The sequence below is a fragment of the Hyperolius riggenbachi genome, chromosome 5 (genome assembly GCF_040937935.1).
Source record: "Hyperolius riggenbachi isolate aHypRig1 chromosome 5, aHypRig1.pri, whole genome shotgun sequence".
Lineage (NCBI taxonomy): Eukaryota > Metazoa > Chordata > Amphibia > Anura > Hyperoliidae > Hyperolius > Hyperolius riggenbachi.
This window is the reverse complement of record NC_090650.1, coordinates 270,222,552-270,243,704: the sequence shown is the minus strand read 5'-3', so window position 1 is coordinate 270,243,704 and position 21,153 is coordinate 270,222,552. Positions and strand designations below refer to the sequence as shown.

Below are 21,153 nucleotides of genomic sequence, written 5' to 3'. Positions count from 1 at the left end.
AAATCTCACTGAGCTATAATACATTGTGTGGTGCCAGTCCTTTGAAGAGCTTGCATTACAGTGACCCCTTGGTACTGGGGGGGAGGACCAGGGCACACCGAACTGTACACGCCTAATTTGGTGCTCCTGGATCCACGTTTCTACTGTAAGAAACTTATAATTAGACTATACCAAATATTGATCTTCAAAGGGACTGGGCACCTATGTTAATCAATGATACAAAACGAATCTCCCCTTAAAGGGATACTGTAGGGGGGTCGGATGAAAATGAGTTGAAGTTACCCGGGGCTTCTAATGGTCCCCTGCAGACATCCTGTGCCCGCGCAGCCACTCCCCAATGTTCTGGCCCCGCCTCTGGTTCACTTCTGGAATTTCAGACTTTAACTACTTGAGGACTGCAGGGCTAAACCCCCCTAGTGACCAGGCCATTTTTAGCAAAATTGGCCACTGCAGCTTTAAGGCCAAGCTGCAGGGCTGCACAACTCAGCACACAAGTGATTCCCCCCCCCCCCCCTTTTCTTCCCACCAACAGAGCTTTCTGTTGGTGGGGTCTGATCGCTCCCCCCATGTTTATTTTTATTTTTTATAAATATTTGTGTTGTCACTTTTTTAAAAAAAAAACCCTCTTTCTTTAAAGGGAAGGTCCAAGCAAAAAAAAAAAATGAGTTTCACTTACCTGGGGCTTCTACCAGCCCTATGCAGCCATCCTGTGCCCTCGTAGTCACTCACTGCTGCTCCAGTCCCCCGCTGGCAGCTTTCTGACCTCGGAGGTCAGGGCCGAATTGCGTACATTTTTACACATTCCCGCTAGTGCAGGAACATTAACGCATACATTTTTACGCGTTAGTGGTGCAACGCGTACATTTTTGTTCCTGCACTAGCTAGAATGCGTAAAAATGTATGCAATGTGGCCCTGACCTCCGAGGTCAGAAAGCTGCCAGCGGGGGACTGGAGCAGCAGTGAGTGACTACGAGGGCACAGGATGGCTACATGGGGCTGGTAGAAGCCCCAAGTAAGTGAACCTCATTTTTTTTTTTTGCTTGAACCTTCCCTTTAAATCCCTTCCCTCCCTCGCTCCCTCCCTCCCCACAGCCGGCCAATTACGGCGATCGGCTGTCATAGGCTTCTGCCTATGAGAGCCGATCGCTCTCTTGTCCCCCATGGGGACAGCCGTGTCACACGGCTGTCCCCAGTGCAGCGCTGCTGCTCATCGCAGCGCTGCACCAAGTAAATAGACGGCGTGATCGCCGTCTAACAGTCTCCCGAGCGGCAATAGCCGCTCGGAGACTGAAGGCGGGGCGGAGCTCCGCCCTCCGAGCATGAGATGCGCGCGCACCATGCGCGCGATCTCATGCAAAACAGAGCCCCAGGACTTTACGCCAATTGACGTTAGGCGGTCCTGGGGCTGCCGCCGCGGCCACGCCTACTGGCGTGACACGGGCGGCAGAAGGTTAAAGTCTGAAAACCACTGCGCCTGCGTTGCCGTGTCCTCGCTTCCCCTGATGTCACCAGGAGCGCATGGCGCAGGTACAGACCATATTGGGCCTGCGCAGTACGCTCCTAGTGCCATCAGCGGGAGTAAGGACAGGGCAACGCAGGCGCAGTGGTTTTCAGACTTTAAAGTCTGAAATTCCAGAAGTGAACCAGAGGCGGGGCCAGAGCATTGGGGAGTGGCTGCGCGGGCACAGGATGTCTGCAGGGGACCATTAGAAGCCCCGGGTAACTTCAACTCATTTTCCCCCGACCCCCCTACAGTGTCCCTTTAATGGAAGATTGTAAATGATGTGGACTTTTGTGGGGAGCAGGATGGAATTAACAAAAGTGGGTACCCAGTTATACAAACTACTTTGGTGCCCACTTGCTGGTGTAGAATAGATAGGTGACTGGATGGTTGGGGACAGTAGAATGAAGACCAGATGGAGTAGGAACATGCCTTTTATGCCCTCATCCTCCCACTGCCAGCATTCCCCAGGCTGTAGTCTTTACTCTCTTTTTTATGCGCTGTTCTCCTTTTCTTACTCTTTTCTAGTTTTTGTTTTTTTTTGGGGGGGGGGGGGGGGACTTTATACACCTGTAACTTTAGCTAGTCTGTCAATTGAAGCAGGCAGATCCTATGATCTAATTTGATTAAGTATTTCCCACTTGCGCTTTCCATTGTTCAACTGATATGGACCAATGAGAACCCATCCCTACTATGAATTCTGATTGGTCTAAGTTAATGAACTAATAAGAGGCTCAACATTTAAAGATGCTTTTGCTGGAGCTCCCATTGAGTTCAGTGTTACAGCATTAAAGCGGACCCAAACCAAAAAATTTTTTAATTAAAAATATTTAGTTGCACCACTCTGACACATACAAAGATAAATAAACACTCCTTCAAACCTATGAGCATTTCAGTGCATGCTTTTCACGCTTCTCTTTTCATAGCTAGGGTTATACTGGGGGCAGCCATTAGCAATTCCTCCATTGCCAGACACCATCTACTCCACTAGTTTGCCGGAAAAATCCCGGCAATTTGAAAAGAAGGGAGGGGTTCCTCCAATAAATGTAAAATATTTTATATTTGTCATCATGCAGCTGAAAAAAGGCTGCTATTTATTATTATAATTTAGAAAATAGATTTTATTTCTGAAATCTTGTATTTTTAATTTGGGTCCACTTTAAGTGAATCATCAGACAGGAATCATGTCAAGATTTAAAAAAAAACTTCGAGATTTACCGTAGTTGGGGCAGCTTGTATGAATTTGATAATGGCTGGAGATATAAGTTTATGAGTATTTTTTTCTAGTATACTTATTTTTTAATTGCAGAATTTGCTCTAGGTTTCAGGGGTTATTGTTATCTATTTACTCTCCCTATCCACTCCCTGGAAAGTATCTTTACAAAGATACTGGGCAGCCTCCTTAGCACATTATTTTGGCAGTTGGACTGAGCAACTGCCATTCAGATACTGCCATTAAAAATAAGAAAACCTTAAAGAGAAACTCCAACCAAGAATTGAACTTTATCCCAATCAGTAGCTGATACCCCCTTTTACATGAGAAATACAATGATTTTCACAAACAGACCATCAGGGGGCGCTGTGTGACTAATTTTGTGCTGAAACCTCTCCCACAAGAGGCTCTGAATACCGCGGTACTCTGGGCAAACTGCCACAATGTAACAATGTTCACAGACAGGAAATGGCTGTTTAAAGCTGTCTGTAACAGCCAGAGCAGCTAGAAACAGCTACATAACTTGCTCACAGTAACAATGTCACCATGTATTACATGTCAGAATGTGAATCTGGGAGAGGAAAGATTTTACAATGAGAAAACACTGACTAAATCATTTATACATAATTATTGTAAAAATGAAGCACTTTTTTTAATTAAATTATTTTCACTGGAGTTCCTCTTTAAAGATCCTCCATGAGGACTTGCCTAAAACAGTCAAATTTGGCAGAATCTTACTACCTGCTGTGAAAGCTACATAGGAACAAAGTAATTTATAGTAAATTTTAACCAGTACCCGCACGCACTACATTTTAAAATGTCCTGTTGGTCTCTCTTAATGGACCACAGGACATATTAAAATGTCCTCTCCTGCTGCCGCTACCGTGCACAAGTGCGTGCCCCCCTACCGCAGATACCAGTCGGAATCTGCAGAGCCACGATTGGTGAAAGGAAAGAAGTCTTTCACATTTGCTTACTCTCTCCCTCCTACTCTTACTTGCAGCTGGTGATATATCACCCAATCCTGGACCACAGCCTGCTGCCAGACAAGCATCCCCTGCTGACCTGCTTCATACACTTCCCAGCCCTCTGTCCGCAAATAACCTCAACACCCATCCTCGCTCCAACCTTATTTCCATCCATCCCACCTACAAACACATGCTCCCCCTACCCTGCGGTCTCTGGAATGCCAGATCCGTCCGCAATAAACTTACAGCAGTCCACGACCTCTTCCTCTCCAAATCCCTCACCATCCTAGCACTCACTGAGACATGGCTCACCCCCTCTGACTCTGCCGCAGAGGCTGCCCTCTCCTATGGTGGGCTTCACCTTAGTCACACCCCCAGACCAGACAACAGGACTGGGGGAGGGGTGGGTCTGCTCCTCTCCCCATCCAGCACCTTCCGTGTCCTAACCCCACCTACCTCCCTACAATTCACATCATTCGAGACCCACACCATCCGCCTCTACCACCCCCTCCCTGCCATTGTTGCGGTCTTATACTGTCCTCCAGGCTCCACCCCACAATTTCTCGATGACCTTGCTTCCTGGCTCCCTCACATCCTCTCCTCTGACCTCCCCACCATCATCCTTGGGGATTTCAATATTCCCATTGATGAAGCCCAGAACTCCGCTGTGACCTGGCTACTCACCATTGCCAACTCACTTGGACTAGTACAACACACCAACGCCCCCACTCACACTGCACGTCACACTCTCGACCTTATATTCACTAAATCCACCGCTATTGCAGACCTTGACATCGCACCCTTTCCAACCTCAGACCATCACCATCTCACCTTCAACCTCCTCACGGAAGGCACCTCCAAACTACCCGCCCGCCCACCTGGTCGATGGCAGCGAGACCTACGCAAGCTCAACCCTAGCGTCCTTGCTGACCCCCTCCATGCCCTCTCCTCCACTCTCCTCACCCTAACCTGTCCTAATCTTGCTGCAGCTCAGTATCGCCAAACTCTCTCATCAGCCCTAGAGAAAGCTGCTCCACCAATATTTCACCGCAACCGACCCCCTAACCCCCAGCCCTGGCGCACTACCCATACTCGCAACCTCCAGAGGGAAACACGTGCCACTGAATGGAAATGGAGGAAATATAGACTTAACCAGGATTTCCTATAGTTCAAGACCAACCTGCTGCAGTTCCACACTGCCCTTGCTCATGCGAAGCAGGAATACTTTACCAAGCTCATCGGAGCACAAGCTTCCAACCCCCGGCGTCTCTTTGCCACTTTCAACTCCCTGCTTAAACCCACCCCCCCACCCTCAGTTTCCTCTCTCTCTGCCACAGATTTAGCCACCCACTTCACCAACAAAATTGTCTCTATCCGACAGGAAATATCCTATCTCAAATCTTCACCTCCCACCCCCTTCCAACCAGCTCCTCCTCCACCCTATCCTTCCCTCACATCCTTCACTCCTACTACCACCGAGGAAGTCATCCACCTACTGCAGACTTCCCATACCACTACTTGACCCCATCCCTTCTGATTTACTCCAGCCTCACTTCACGGAATTGGCCCCAGTCCTCACTACCCTGTTCAACCTCTCCCTTTCCACAGGCACCTTCCCCTCAGACTTCAAGCAGGCCACTGTACTACCCCTGCTCAAGAAACCCTCCCTCGACCCCTCGCTTCCCTCAAACTACCGTCCTATCTCCCTCCTCCCCTTTGCCTCAAAACTCCTTGAGCGTCTGGTTCACAAACGCCTGACCCAGTTCCTTAAATGCCAACTCACTGCTAGACCCACTGCAATCTGGATTTCGGCCTGCCCACTCAACCGAAACTGCTCTCACCAAAGTGGTCAATGACCTTGCCTTAGCTAAAGCTGAAGGTAAATACTCCATTCTCCTCCTTCTTGACCTTTCAGCAGCTTTTGACACAGTAGATTATCCCCTACTCCACCAGTCCCTCCAGTCCATGGGCATTCACGATCTTGCCCTGTCCTGGCTTTCATCCTACCTCTCCAACCGCTCCTTCACGACCGCCTTCAATGAGTCCTCATCCACCCCCAACCACCTCTCGGTGGGAGTCCCCCAAGGTTCGGTCCTTGGCCCCCTACTGTTCACCCTATACACATCCTCCATTGGCAAGGTTATCTCCTCCATGGGTTTTAACTATCATCTGTATGCAGATGACACCCAGATCTACCTCCACACCCCTGACATATCCACCACTACCATGGACAAGGTCTCCTCCTGTCTATCAGCCATCTCCTCCTGGATGTCCGCTAGGTTCCTGAAACTAAACCTAGACAAAACGGAATTTATGATCTTCCCACCCCGGGCATCCATAAACCTCCCAGATGTGCATGTCAATGTTAACCACACTACCATTCACCCTACCTCTCAAGCCCGCTGTCCGGGTGTCACCCTGGACTCCGCACTCTCCTTCACTCCCCACATCCAAAACCTCACAAAGTCCTGCAACTTCCACCTTCGTAACATCTGTAAAATTCTCCCTTTCCTAACCTCTGCCACCACCAAACTCCTCATCCATGCCCTCATAATTTCCCGCCTTGACTACTGCAATGCCCTGCTGTCTGGTCTCCCTATGACCCGAACAGCCCCACTGCAGTCCATCATGAATGCAGCAGCCAGAATTATCCACTGCTCCCATCGCTCCACCATGGCGGATCCCCTCCTTGAATCCCTCCACTGGCTTCCTATCCAGTCCAGAATCAGATTCAAGATACTGTGTCTGACCTACAAATCTGTCCACAAAACCTGTCCAACCTACATTTCTGATCTTACTCTGAGGTACACACCTAGCCGCTCACTCCGCTCTTCCAATGAACTTCGCCTAACCGCCCCCCGCATCACCCAGTCCCATGCACGCCTCCAGGACTTCTCAAGAGTTGCTCCAACACTATGGAACTCCCTACCTCCACCCATTAGGGCAGCCCCCTCCTTCAACATCTTCAAGAAAGCCCTCAAAACTCACCTTTTCACTCTGGCTTACTACCCCTCACAAGTGCTCTAAACCCACAGCTGAACTCTGGTCTCCTACCTCTCGTGTCCCTACCTCTCCCTTTAGATTGTAAGCCTTTGGGCAGGGTCCTCCTCCTTTTGTGTCCAACTTGATCATGCACCTCCATTACTGTGAACCCATGCTAGGCATCTGAGTGAACCTAACTTGCCTAATCTCCATGCTCCATCCAGTGACTGACTAAGCATAACCTTGTACTCATACTGTGCTGCATGATCTGATCTTTCTTGTATTCAGGTATTGTCATTTTGCTGTATGTCACCCCTAAATATTGTATGTATCCCTATTTATTGTCCAGCGCTGCGTAATATGTTGGCGCTTTATAAATACAACAAATAAATAATAATAAATAAGTCTTCCCTAAACCAATCAAAGTGCCTGTAAGGCAAAGATCATGGTTTCAATGAAAAGCCAATGACCTTTGCTGTGACAAACGCTGTCTCCGTGCTCATTCTAAACACACAGATAGTGAGTGCGAGGACATCTAGTGGTAAGAAAAAAATAATACATACATAAGATAAAATACACGTTTACACTACATTTTACATTGTAAATTAAATAAAAATAAATTAATACCTCCTTCCCCCCCATAGTTACCAAAATAAAACACTCGTAAAAAAGAAAATAACCTGTGTGGCAAGAGGGTATATTACTGTTTGTAATACAGTTTGTTTGTAATGTAAGAAATGGGTTTGTAATTAGTGACGGGTGCAAAACTGAAAGAAATACACTTTTAGTCCAAATAAAATATTGTCGCCATACATTATACTAGGGACATAATTTCAATGTTGTAATAACCAGGACAAATGGGCAAATAAAATACTTAGGCTTTATTCACAGTAGAACATTTTATTTTAAAACTATAATGGCCAAAGACTCAGAAATAATGAATTTTTTCAAGTTTTTTCTAATTTTTCCTGTTAAAATGCATTTAGAATAAAATAATTCTTAGCATAATGTACAAGGCACAGAAAGCCTAATTCGTGGTGAAAAAAAAACAAGATATAGATAATTTTGTTGTGACAAGCAGTGATAAAGTTATTGAATCAGAATCAGAATCATTTATTTTGCACAACGGGGGTTGTACCCGGAATTATTTTTGGCACGTGCAGAGTCGGTGATGGTACAGCAAAAACGCAAGCAGTAATGTACATTACATTTAGTAGTGAGTACACAGTGCATGGAACACAATACTTAGTTACATAGTTACATAGTGGAAGGTCCCGAGGGGACATCCAAGTGCTATGTGAGTGGAGCCGCCACCTTCTCTGCAGCGCTCAACAGCTCTGCAGGTATTTGGATGTCCCCCAGAATTCCAAGGAAAAGAATCGTAGAGAGATATAGAGAATAGAAACTTACAGTTGGACCCAAGAGAAGGACTGGAGAGGGTAATCCGCTGCCATATATGGCACTCAAACGCTTCTGCAGCGATACTTGAATCAGATGCCCCCCCAGTCCATCCCTGGTGAAGAGAGAGAGATTCGAGAGAAAAGTAAGGTAGATAAAGATACAGTGAGAGAGAAAGTGAGGACAGTGAAGAGTGAGTCCCCTTGTGCAGGGCAGCCAACAGATGGATCAGGCAGGGAAGTGGCTTAGGTCAGATGGATCAGGCGTCAAGGTGGCTGGGGTCGATCGATGCGGCCCAGGAGGAGCAGACCGCGTGGTGAGCCAGTCAGAGCAGGGAAGCCGGTGAGACTTACCCCACGCAGGTGGCAAATGCCTTTTTGTGTTCATTGTCCCTTGGCGGTGGTGGATCTTGAGTCAGCGCGGACTGCTGTGGTAACAGTCCCGTCTGGCATGGCTGGAGCAGCAGTGGTGTGAGCTGGATCCCCAGTGATCTTGAGCTGCATGAGTGACCAGGGGGCCCTGGGGGTGATGCCAGCCTGGGGTGTTTCAGGGGGCCCTGGGGCAAATGAAAGGTAGGACCGCTGATGGGAAAATTGCTCCAGTCCATTAGGGTAAAAGCCCCTTGGGGGTGAAGTGGTTAACTAGGGAAAAATGTTAATCTTATATGTATGTACAGTAGCAAGAAAAAGTATGTGAACCTTTTAGAATTGTATGGATTTCTGCACAAATTGGTCATAAAATGTCACCTGATCTTTATCTAAGTTACAACAATAGACAATCACAGTCTACTTAAACTAATACCACACAAATATGAAATGTTTCCATGTTTTTATTGAACACACCATGTAAACATTCACAGTGCAGGTGGAAAAAGTATGTGAACCCCTAGAATAATGACATTTCCAAGAGCTAATTGGAGTGAGGTGTCAGCCAATCAATGAGATGAGATTGGAGGTGTTGGTTACAGCTGCCCTGCCCTATAAAAAACACACTAGTTTTGAATTTTTTTTAACTATGCCTTGCACAAGAGAAGACCTATGATTGAGAATTGTTGACTTGCATAAAGCTGGAAAGGGCTATAAAAGTATCTCCAAAAGCCTTGCAGTTCATCAGTCCACAGTAAGATCAAATTGTCTATAGTTGGAGAAAGTTTAGCACTGCTGCTAGTCTCCCTAGGAGTGGCCATGCTGTAAAGCCGACTGCAAGAGCACAGCGCAGAATGCTCAATGAGGTGAATCATAATCCTAGAGTGTCAGCTACATGCAAAAGTCTCTGGCATATGCTAACATCCATGTTAGATACGTAATACATAAAGCTCTAAACAAGAATGGAGTTTATGGGAGGATACCACAGAAGAAGCAACTGCTGTCCAGAAAAAAATTGCTGCATGTTTAAAGTTTGCAAAAGACCACCTGGATGTTCCACAGCAGCACAGGCAAAATATTCTGTGGACTGATGAAACCAATGTTGAGTTGTTTGGAAGAAACACAAAAACTGAGTGTGTAGAAAAACAGGCACAGCACACCAACATCAAAAAGTCATCCCAACTGTGAAGTATGGTGGTGGGGGCATCATGGTTTGGGGCTGCTTTGCTGCATCAGGGCCTGGACGGATTGCTATCATTGAAGGAAAATGAATTCCAAAGTTTATTAAGAAATTTTGCAGGAGAACGTAAGGCCATCTGTCCACCAGCTGAAGCTCAGCAGAAGATGGGTGTTGCATCAGGACAACGACCCAAAACATAGAAGTAAATCAACAACAGAATGGCTTAAACAGAAGAAAATACGCCTTCTGGGGTGGCCAAGTCAGAGTTCTAACGTCAACCCGATTGAGAAAGCGATTTACACCAGACATCCCAAGAATATTGCTGAACTGAAACAGCTCTGTAAAGAGGAATGGTCAAGAATTACCGTATTTGTCGCCGTATAAGACGCACTTTTTCTCCCCCAAAAATGGGGAGAAAAAGTCCCTGCGTCTTATACGGCAAAGGCAGGGAATCCCCAACTTAATAACGCCCGCCGTTCCGAACCGCCGACCTGCCGCCATGTTGGGGATTCCCTGCCTGCCTTCCCCATGCCTGCCTGAGTCTCCTGCCCCCCCCCCTCCCGGATAGAAGTGTCAATAGCGGCGGCAACTTACCTTTGGCAGGCTCCTGCGCTGATCCTAGATCATTGCGCTGCCCCCCGCTAGCCTCCTCTGCCTCCTCCCTGCTTTTCTGCCCCCCCCCCCAGGTGAAGGAATAAGTAGCGGTAGCTTACCTCCGCAGTGCGCCCGCGATGACTGCAGACGTCCGTCTTCCAGGCACTTCTCGCTCTAGTGACCGGCTTTTAACTGCGCGTCATCAGTTCAAGCCAGCCACTAGAGCGAGAAGTGCCTGGAAGACTGATGTCTGCAGTCATCGCGGGCACACTGCGGAGGTAAGCTACCGCTACTTATTCATTCACCCAGGGGGGCCAGATAAGCAGTGGGGGGGCAGAGGAGGCTAGCGGGGGGCAGCGCAATGATTTAGGATCAGCGCAGGAGCCTCCCAAAGGTAAGCTGCCGCCGCTATTGACACTTCCATCCGGGGGGGGGGGGGGGGCAGGAGACGCAGGCAGGTGGGAGGGAGGAAGGCTGGGGGAAGAGGACATATGGGGGGCACTGGAGGACATATGGGGGGCACAGGAGGACATATGGGTGGCACAGGAGCACACATATGGGGGCACATTAGGGCACACAGGACACATGGGGGGCAAATGAGGACATATGGGGGGCACAGGAGCACACATATGGGGGCACATTAGGGCACACAGGACACATGAGGGGCACAGGAGGACATATAGGGGCACAGGAGCACACAGGAGGACACATGGGGGGGCACAGAAGTACACATGGGGGCACATGAGGACACGGGGGGCACATGAGAACACACAGAAGGACACATGGGGGGCACAGAAGGACACGTGGGGGGGGGGGGGGGGGCACATGAGGACACAGGACACATGGGGGCACAGAAGGACACATGGGGGGCTTATTAGGACGCACAGAAGGACACATGGGGGCACAGGAGGACACATGGGGGCACAGGAGGACACATGGGGGGCACAGGAGGACACACAGAAGGACACATGAGGATATGGGGGGCACAGGAGCACACATGAGGACACACAGAAGTACATGTACAAGACGCTCCTGGAATATAGATGCACCAGGTTTAGTATTTTTTTTTCCCTGGTTTTTGCCCTCTAAACCTGGGTGCGTCTTATATTCCGGAGCGTCTTATACGGCGCGAAATACGGGTACTTCTGACTGTTGTGCACATCTATCTGCAACTACAGGAAAAGTTTGGTTGAAGTTATTGCTGCTAAAGGAGGTTCAACCAGTTGTTAAATCCAAGGGTTCACATACATTTTTTACCTGCACTGTGAATGTTAACATAGTGAGTACAATAAAAACATAGAAAACATTTAATTATTTGTGTGGTATTAGTTTAAACAGACTGTGGTTGTCTATTATTGTGACTTCGATGAAGATCAGATCACATTTTATGAAATCCATATAATTCCAAAGGGTTCACATACTTTTTCTTGCTATTGTAATATTGTCCTTTAAATTGTACCTACCTGGATAAAATGTTTATGATACACACAGTAAATGCTTTCCGTATCCTTAAGTTTGCAGGCTCTCCTAAACACACTACTATTGTGTCATTGTTTTTTATATTATTTGTAAATAGCTGCATATACGTTTGTTTTTGTTTATGTTGATTAAAGAATAATGATAATAAACTGTTAACAGGAATATAAATTTCATGGGCCTGTTGTTCACCAGGTGGCAGCATTTTGCTGTAAATATCTGCGAGCATTATTTCTTATGGCAGTGCAGCCTGAACTGCATTGCATGCTGTATACCACACAAACCACAATGAAATGTTTTCTTTCATATACATCCTCAAGAAAACAGTAAAAAAAAATCACACTGATTTCTTGACTTCTCAGCTTAATGATAAGCGAGAAAGTAGAAGGAGGGGAGAGAATGGTGCATGCAATTAATATATATATATATACAGTATTTACACTGATGAATATATATAGCACTTATGAAGATAAATTTGCACAATGGACTAAGTCATCTGACTTATACAAAACAGCCAAGTGAGGAAACTGAAAATCACTCAAAGGACAATAATAATCTTATTCAAAGTAACACAATTGTACAGATCAGTTATCTTTATAAACATCATTCAAAGCCCTAGAACATTTCTAGTATTAACATATAATTGGAAAAATGAGTGCTGATCTCTACAGCACATCATGTTTTCATATTATCTTCTTTATCTACCGTGTTCATTGATTATACTAAAACGTATCCTGTTGGTTAGTAACAAGAAATGTATGGATGGTTGGAGTCATGTAGAGGTAATACTCAATAGGGCTGAATCCATTACAGGGAGTGCAGAATTATTAGGCAAATGAGTATTTTGACCACATCATCCTCTTTATGCATGTTGTCTTACTCCAAGCTGTATAGGCTCGAAAGCCTACTACCAATTAAGCATATTAGGTGATGTGCATCTCTGTAATGAGAAGGGGTGTGGTCTAATGACATCAACACCCTATATCAGGTGTGCATAATTATTAGGCAACTTCCTTTCCTTTGGCAAAATGGGTCAAAAGAAGGACTTGACAGGCTCAGAAAAGTCAAAAATAGTGAGATATCTTGCAAAGGGATGCAGCACTCTTAAAATTGCAAAGCTTCTGAAGCGTGATCATCGAACAATCAAGCGTTTCATTCAAAATAGTCAACAGGGTCGCAAGAAGCGTGTGGAAAAACCAAGGCGCAAAATAACTGCCCATGAGCTGAGAAAAGTCAAGCGTGCAGCTGCCAAGATGCCACTTGCCACCAGTTTGGCCATATTTCAGAGCTGCAACATCACTGGAGTGCCCAAAAGCACAAGGTGTGCAATACTCAGAGACATGGCCAAGGTAAGAAAGGCTGAAAGACGACCACCACTGAACAAGACACACAAGCTGAAACGTGAAGACTGGGCCAAGAAGTATCTCAAGACTGATTTTTCTAAGGTTTTATGGACTGATGAAATGAGAGTGAGTCTTGATGGGCCAGATGGATGGGCCCAGGGCTGGATTGGTAAAGGGCAGAGAGCTCCAGTCCGACTCAGACGCCAGCAAGGTGGAGGTGGGGTACTGGTTTGGGCTGGTATCATCAAAGATGAGCTTGTGGGGCCTTTTCGGGTTGAGGATGGAGTCAAGCTCAACTCCCAGTCCTATTGCCAGTTTCTGGAAGACACCTTCTTCAAGCAGTGGTACAGGAAGAAGTCTGCATCCTTCAAGAAAAACATGATTTTCATGCAGGACAATGCTCCATCACACGCGTCCAAGTACTCCACAGCGTGGCTGGCAAGAAAGGGTATAAAAGAAGAAAAACTAATGACATGGCCTCCTTGTTCATCTGATCTGAACCCCATTGAGAACCTGTGGTCCATCATAAAATGTGAGATTTACAAGGAGGGAAAACAGTACACCTCTCTGAACAGTGTCTGGGAGGCTGTGGTTGCTGCTGCACGCAATGTTGATGGTGAACAGATCAAAACACTGACAGAATCCATGGATGGCAGGCTTTTGAGTGTCCTTGCAAAGAAAGGTGGCTATATTGGTCACTGATTTGTTTTTGTTTTGTTTTTGAATGTCATAAATGTATATTTGTGAATGTTGAGATGTTATATTGGTTTCACTGATAAAAATAAATAATTGAAATGGGTATATATTTGTTTTTTGTTAAGTTGCCTAATAATTATGCACAGTAATAGTCACCTGCACACACAGATATCCACCTAAAATAGCTAAAACTAAAAACAAACTAAAAACTACTTTCAAAAATATTCAGCTTTGATAGTAATGAGTTTTTTGGGTTCATTGAGAACATGGTTGTTGTTCAATAATAAAATTATTCCTCAAAAATACAACTTGCCTAATAATTCTGCACTCCCTGTATATGCTGCAAGCTTACATTGCCATGTATCTACTATAAATCAACAACCAACAGAATAGTAAATGATTAAGATTACTGTTAGCCACAATCGAAACCTGTGGGCAGTTATACTGCTATCAAATAGTGATTACCAAAGAGACATGATTTTCATACATGTCAAAGCTAAGCTATGACTCCTCCCCTCAGGGCAGCCTTATGACTGCCTAGTTCTTAATAATAAAAAAAAACATAGAGGAAGGGCTGATGTTTGCATATCAAATCTGAGTAGCTGTAGGAGTGTAGAGAGGAATTACAGAGGTCTTGTTATGGTGCCTGTGCTACTTCAAATTGGTACACTTTAACCTACCTGGCGGTCTGAATCCCGCAAACGTTTTTTGCACATTTTTTTCTTACATCATGTAGCTAGCCTAGCGTTAGCTACATGTTTCCCCCCTCCCTGCCCTCCGATCTGGCGCAAAGACCCGTCCAGAAATCCCGTTCTGAATGGGATTTCCTTGAGGGCTTCCCCCGTCGCCATGGCGACGAACGTCGTGACGTCGTAACTTCATCGGCGTCATCGACGTCGTGACGTCACAGGGAGTCCCGATCCACCCCTCAGCGCTGCCTGGCACTGATTGGCCAGGCAGCGCATGGGGTCTCGGGGGGGGGGAGGCACTGCATCGCGGCGGGTAGTGGTGGAACGGCGGCAAGTGGCGGCGATCAGGTAGGACACGCAGCAAGCAAAGTGATTGCTGCATGTGTAAAAATAAAATTATTCAAATCGGCCAACGGGGCCTGAGCGGTGACCTCCGGCGTCTCTGGACGAGCCTAGCTCGTCCAGAACGCCAGGGAGGTTAAATCGTATTCATTTGCACATCAACTCTACTCCAACTAACCTGCACAAATGGACAGTGTGGCAAATTCTTCACATTTATGAAAGCTGAAAGAAAGATTGGGAAAAATTCAGTACACCATATTTGGTTCTAAGTACAAGGAAGTACAGCCTAAATTATTATTTTTTTTTTAATCTAAATTACATCTAGAGACTTTTACTTTGACACTGGGGACCCAAAAACATTTTTGGTAGTATGTTCCAAGGGATTAAGAGGTGCCCAATAGTAGATAAAACTGGGTTAAAAACAACCAAAAATAGAAAAAAAGAGGTGGCTTACCTCAGTAATGACAAGTTCATGTACAGTAAATGTGAATTTCAATAAGCACAGGCAATGGGTTTCGTGGGTCTGACCCTTCTTCCTCAGGCCAAATAAAGGGGTGGACCTTGGTACCTAGTGGTGTGCTGCCAATAGGATTTTTGTTGTTTTTTCCAAGAGTGCGACCACATCGAGTTCCAGCTGGACACCCGAGTGGAGTTGGGTGTATACATCTTCACCTTCCTTCACTGGTTGGTTGCCCCTAATGCAATCTTCGTTTGTGAGTACTACAATTTCCTCTTAGCTTTTACCAACCAATCTGTGACATACAGCACTATTTGGGCTCCCGTTGTCTCTGTGTATTTCTTTCTTAGGGTGATTGGTCACTCTCCACCACTGTTAGTATGTTGCTTCTTCAATGGTAGCAGCCTGAAGTGAGAGGTGTGTGGAGGGTGACATTTATTTGCCTTTAAACAATACCAGTTACCTTCCATTCCCGCTGATCTTTCTGGCATAACTCAGGCTCTAGTCAGAAGTCAGACCGACCATCTGATCTGCATGCTTTTTCAGGGTTTATGGCTAAAAGTATTAAAGGCACAAGATCAACAGGACAGCCAGGCAAATTGCATTGTTGAACCACTTGCGCACCGTGGTAATTGAAATCGATGCCCAGTTTGGGGCTGCTTATTCCTGCCAGGTCATAGATTTCAACTACCGCGCCGCATGGACCTGCCGCTCTCGTGCTCCCGCCAATCTCTCCCTCACAGAAGGCCCCTCGCTCTTCCATCGCTATGACGGCAGAACTCTGTGAGCCGGTCTGGCTCCTGACCCCATGATCACTGTGAGCCAATGCCATTGGCTCACATTGATAATAGGGTCAGGAGCCATTGAAGTTGGCTCCTGACCAGCTCCCAGAGCTCTGCTGTCATAGCAACGGCAGAAAGAGGGACATGCAGCGATGGGTGAGTGGTGTGACTGGCTAGAGCGGTGGGTGCATGCTGCGATTCGTCAGTAAGCCCTGTTTTCTGGTGGAAGCAGTATCTGGTCCTTAAAGGAGTTGTCAGGGAAATTTGAATAAAATAAACGCTACTTACCGGGGGCTTCCTGGAGTTCTGTGCCTGCGCAGTCCACTCCGGCCCACGTGGCGCTGATTGACAGCGCCGATAGCAAACGGCTGCGGGCAGAGGAAAGATTTTACAATGGGAAATTACTAAATCATTTATACATAATTATTGTAAAAATGAAGCACTTTTATATTACATTATTTTCACTGGAATTCCTCTTTAAGGGGCCAGAGACTTCTGGTATGCAAGTGGATAAAAGGAATAAATATGTCAGCCCCCATATCTCTTTCACATCAGGTTCCCATCAAGTATATGAAAATACAATTTCGAAATAATACATTACTTTCTTGATAGACTTTTACACTCTTTATAATATAATACACTACACGATACATACATAGACATGAGACTATGGTAGGGATTAGGTTGTGAGCCCCTCTGAGGGACAGTTAGGTGACAACACAATATATATACTCTGTAGAGCGCTGCATAAGATGTCGGTGCTATATAAGTACTACAAACACAGACAAGGGAGACTTGCCCAAGGTCTCCTACTGAATAGGTGCTGGCTTACAGATCAGGCAGATCCGAGATTCGAACCCAGGTCTTCTGTGTCAGAGGCAGAGCCCTTAACCGTTACACTTTCCAGCCACACACTAATAATAATAATGTGTATATTTTGGAGGGACAGCGTGAGTGTACACTAACTTAATTAAATTGCTTTATATGGTGTTAAGTTCTCTTAGACAATCATTGCTTTCTGTCTTCCATATCTATCTGTAACACTATTTATTATAAAGAAGGGGATATTGTGCAGCTCAGCAACTTGCGCATGCCCAGTTCAAATACAACCATTAGTGGCAATGGTCGCTTCAGTTCAACTTATTCCCAGTCGAAAAGTTAAAAGCTGCAGAGCGGATGAGCCAAGAGCACTGAGGCAACTATGAAAGCTTCATATACTGGTAAGAAGCAAGGGGCAAACAATATATTACTTTTTGTGCCCACTTCAAATATCCTTTTAATTAAATTTTACCAATAAAAAAGTATATATATATTTAGCTCTTTACTTGGGAAAAGTAACATGTTTTTCAAGTCTATCTACAGATAAAACTCAAAAAAATGTGAATATCATGCAAAAGTTCATTAATTTCAGTTCAACTGATGAAACTAATATATGAAATAGGAACCCTTCACAGGTGTTTTGGATTAGTTAGCTGATTAGAGTCTGACATTTTGAGCCTAGAATATTAAACATTTTCACAATATTCTAGGGGTCTGAGATTTTGATTTTGGGGTTTTCATAAGCTGTAAGCCATAATCATTAAAATAATAATAAATAAAGTCTTGAAATATCTTGCTTTGCATGTAATGAGTTAATTTCATACATTAGTTTCCCCTTTTAAGTTGAATTGTTAAAATAAATGGACTTGTGCACATTATTCTTATTTTTCGGTGGGCCACATTTGGCCCCCGTGCTGGACTTTAGACATTGGAGAATGATGGAGAATCCACCACCATACACATATAAGGCCATATTTTTACATGAAACTAATAAAGATTGATTTTGGATGTGCCAGCTTTCCTCCTTGTTAGACTTTAGACATGCCTGATATAAATATAACCCTAATCTTCCGCCTTTAAAGTATAATTGTAGTTTTACGTTTACATTATGTAATATATGTCCATGTTTTTTTAGTTGGACAAAATATACAATACATTACATTGCTGTAAGGGAGAGACATATATAATTCCTAGACAGGATAGGATAGATAAGATAAGAGGCAAATATAAATCCTTTATTTACAATTCAGCCAGTGAACTGCTGAGAACTGGATGTATTATATATACCAATCAAAACAAAGAATTGTAATCAACTATGTCTCCATGTTTTTGCTTCTTACTATAACATTTTCCCTTTTCTGACACTTATTGTGATGCTGGGTTTGAGGTGCACACAGAATACACAATAATCGAGGTCAGATCGTGAACTAAGGTCATACACGGGAGGTCAGAAATATGCGGTACAGAACGTCTAATGCAGAGCTAGGTCAAATAACAGGCTTAGATCATACGCAGGTATTCAGATCTCTAAAGTACAAAAGGGCTGAGACAAGTGCTAAGTCGATAAACAGGCCGAAGTCATACACGTAAGATCAAATGGCTGAGGTACAATTCAGGATGAGACAGAGACAGAGTCGTTAGGCTAGCCAAGGTCAATAACGAGTATCAGATGACTGTGGTACAGAGGGATGAGACTTTAATCAAAGTGGAGGGCACGCCGGGTCATACACAGAAACAATCAGAATAATTACAATATATATATATAACACAATACTAGACTGACTAGAGTACATATATATCGTGGTGTGCGCAATATTTGAAATATAGCTGTCAACGACTATCTCACTAAGATAAGGACAAAGAACCAGCGAACTGATTAGTATCAAGGCCGATGAGCAAATGAATTCCCTGGCCTTAAATACCCAAGAGGCAGAGCAAAAGCCCGCCCCCAGAATTGACATCACCTCCTGCAAAAAGGTGTCAGCTGATGACATCTCAGCTGACACCCCATCAGACATGCCTCCTCAGCCTATAAAGGCTGCTCTGCGCCGCGCATGTCCGTCTGGACGTACTGCGCACGCGCACATGTTGAGGGGTGCTGGGGATGCCACTGGAGGACGGCAGAGCGGGAGTCCCACTACACGAGCGAGTACCGCTGGAGACGCTGCGGAAGAGGCCGCGGGACTCGCCGCAGGAAGGTAAGATTGTTACACTTATCATATTCAGAGTGTCCTCTTTCAGTTTATTGACTTACTCCTTCTTTACTCCTCTCCTACCTTACATACTTTTTCCTCCTCAATTACTTTGAGATTGCAGAATCCCTGCCAGGGTAACTACATGAATTGTGAATGATCTGGCCCATCAACCAGCACTCTTACCTATTGTCATCTTGAGGTTCCTGCTTCAACTCTACTCCTTCTAGACGATGAACGGCAAGACAAGCTGTTCTCATCATCAAGGTCTCCATCCACTGAGGTAAGTGCAACCAGCAGTGGTGTCGCTACAAACCTCTGTGCCCCCAATGTGGAATTCGGACCTGCCCTCTCCTCCCTATCTCCTTGTGACATAACTCAGGCTCCTGAAACAAAATCAAATACTATCCTAAAACACAAAGATACAGAAAAATGACACTGCAAAAATAATCGAATAACATCACAAAGCTGTGAAATATATTTATAATTTTAGGGATCTATCTACCATTTGCAGTATAGTAAAACAACCACAAGATGTTACTGTGTGTAAAATGTGATGATGATCTTTATGGGATTGTTATTTCCTATATTCTCTATGCTCCTCTCTGTTCTAAGTAAGCTGCATTTCCTGATGGTGGTGTATGATATAACTCTGCATGCTTTTCCTCAGTAGAGTTCTAACTTGTTATACTGGGTGGCTATCTGCATGTGCAAAACACTCTGCTTCTTCAGTAGGAGGTTGTAGAAACAGGCAAATAAAGAGTTAACAGACTGCAGAATGAGGGAAGGTTTAGGGTGGGCAGAGTGAATACAGGGGGTATTTGTAGCAGTAAGTTGTGGTGACAGCAATCCAAGTCAGTGACCTTTCAGGGAGTTGAAGCAAATAAAGGTTTATGGAAATTGTAATAATCAGTGAGGAATTTATTCGCAGAGGCCTGTATACAGAGTACCAGTAATTAAGGGCTGCTTTCTCATGCTTAATTCATGTATAATTCAAATGCCAAGTGTAAATACTTCTATTGATATTTTGCTGGAGATCTTTGCTCAGTATGCTCAGGCTGCCCCAGGGAGTTGCCCCTAGTATTCCACTCAAAGCCCTATCAACACAGCTGAGGAGGATTGAAGTCAATTAAAGGCTAAATTGAACATCAAAAGAGCTGCAGGTGAGAATGTCTTCAGTATCAGAATGGACAAAAAGTAGCAATAAAGAATGGCTCTCACACAAATAGCAGCCAGGAATTAATGTGAGCCAAGAATGCACACAGTTGGAGTCAGAGTCACACACAGTAAACCGAGAATTTAAACATGTAATCAGTGATATTGGCCTATATGCAATTCACTTTTTTCTCCTCGGTTTTTTTCAAATTGATATTTTCGCACCTTGTTAATAAAATGCCTTTAAACCCCTGGCAAGCAGGAAAATGTAGTACCTTTTGTACTACTGTTAGTACTTTTTCAATTACGAAATGCTGAAAAGTTGTTTTAAAGAGAAGATGAAAAATGATCATCTAGGAGAAAACGTTGGAGAAAAAGTGAAATGCATATGGGCCATAGTGCAAGAAAAACGCGGAGGGTTAATACAGTTGTACAGAGTACAAACCAGTGCATAAAATTGTAGAGGTCAGAGGGAGCAAGCCAAATCAGGTTATAGTGCAAGCAGACAGATAGGGCATAGAGAGTGGAAGGTTAGAAGCCTCTATGCCCTTTCTCTCATGCTCTCTCTCATGCTCTCTCTCATGCTCATACAGTATGCATTGGGTCCACAATACACAAAAATACATGCAGCAGTGTTTTGAGAAAAAGCTTTCAGCTAAAATGCATTTATCTGAACTGACCTATAGGGAGACATGAAAATGTAACAGACACAACTGTGCTGTGCATTAGAGATGGCCTGAACGGTTCGCCGGCGAACGGTTCCAGACGTACTTCCGGGGTTCGTGAGCGCGGAGAACCGCAAACTTTACCGGAAGTTTGATTCACCCCCATAGTGCACCATTTGGGTCAAATTTGACCCTCTACATCACAGTCAGCAGGCACATTGTAGCCAATCAGGCTACACTCCCTCCTGGAGCCACTCCCCCCCCCCCTTATAAAAGGCAGGCAGCGCCGGCCATTGTACTCACTTGTGTGCCTGCAGTAAATAGAGAAGGGACAGC

At 45.0% G+C, this 21,153-nt stretch overlaps 1 protein-coding gene across 5 annotated transcripts in view; it reads right to left on the bottom strand.

The window, feature by feature from the left end:
* Positions 1-21,153, bottom strand: part of LOC137517650 (uncharacterized) — a 57,195-nt gene that overhangs the window by 24,900 nt on the left and 11,142 nt on the right. For 3 of the 5 annotated variants that reach the window (XM_068234642.1, XM_068234646.1, XM_068234643.1), the window contains exons 2-3: positions 19,184-19,383; positions 14,926-14,969 (exon numbers count right to left, since the gene is read on the bottom strand). In XM_068234642.1, the coding sequence (XP_068090743.1) occupies positions 14,926-14,969; positions 19,184-19,272 (133 nt within the window). In that variant the 5' untranslated portion in view covers positions 19,273-19,383. Of the gene's footprint in view, positions 1-14,925; positions 14,970-16,274; positions 16,355-19,183; positions 19,384-21,153 lie in introns of those variants that run through there. The other 2 variants (XM_068234644.1, XM_068234645.1) reach the window with 2 other exon arrangements.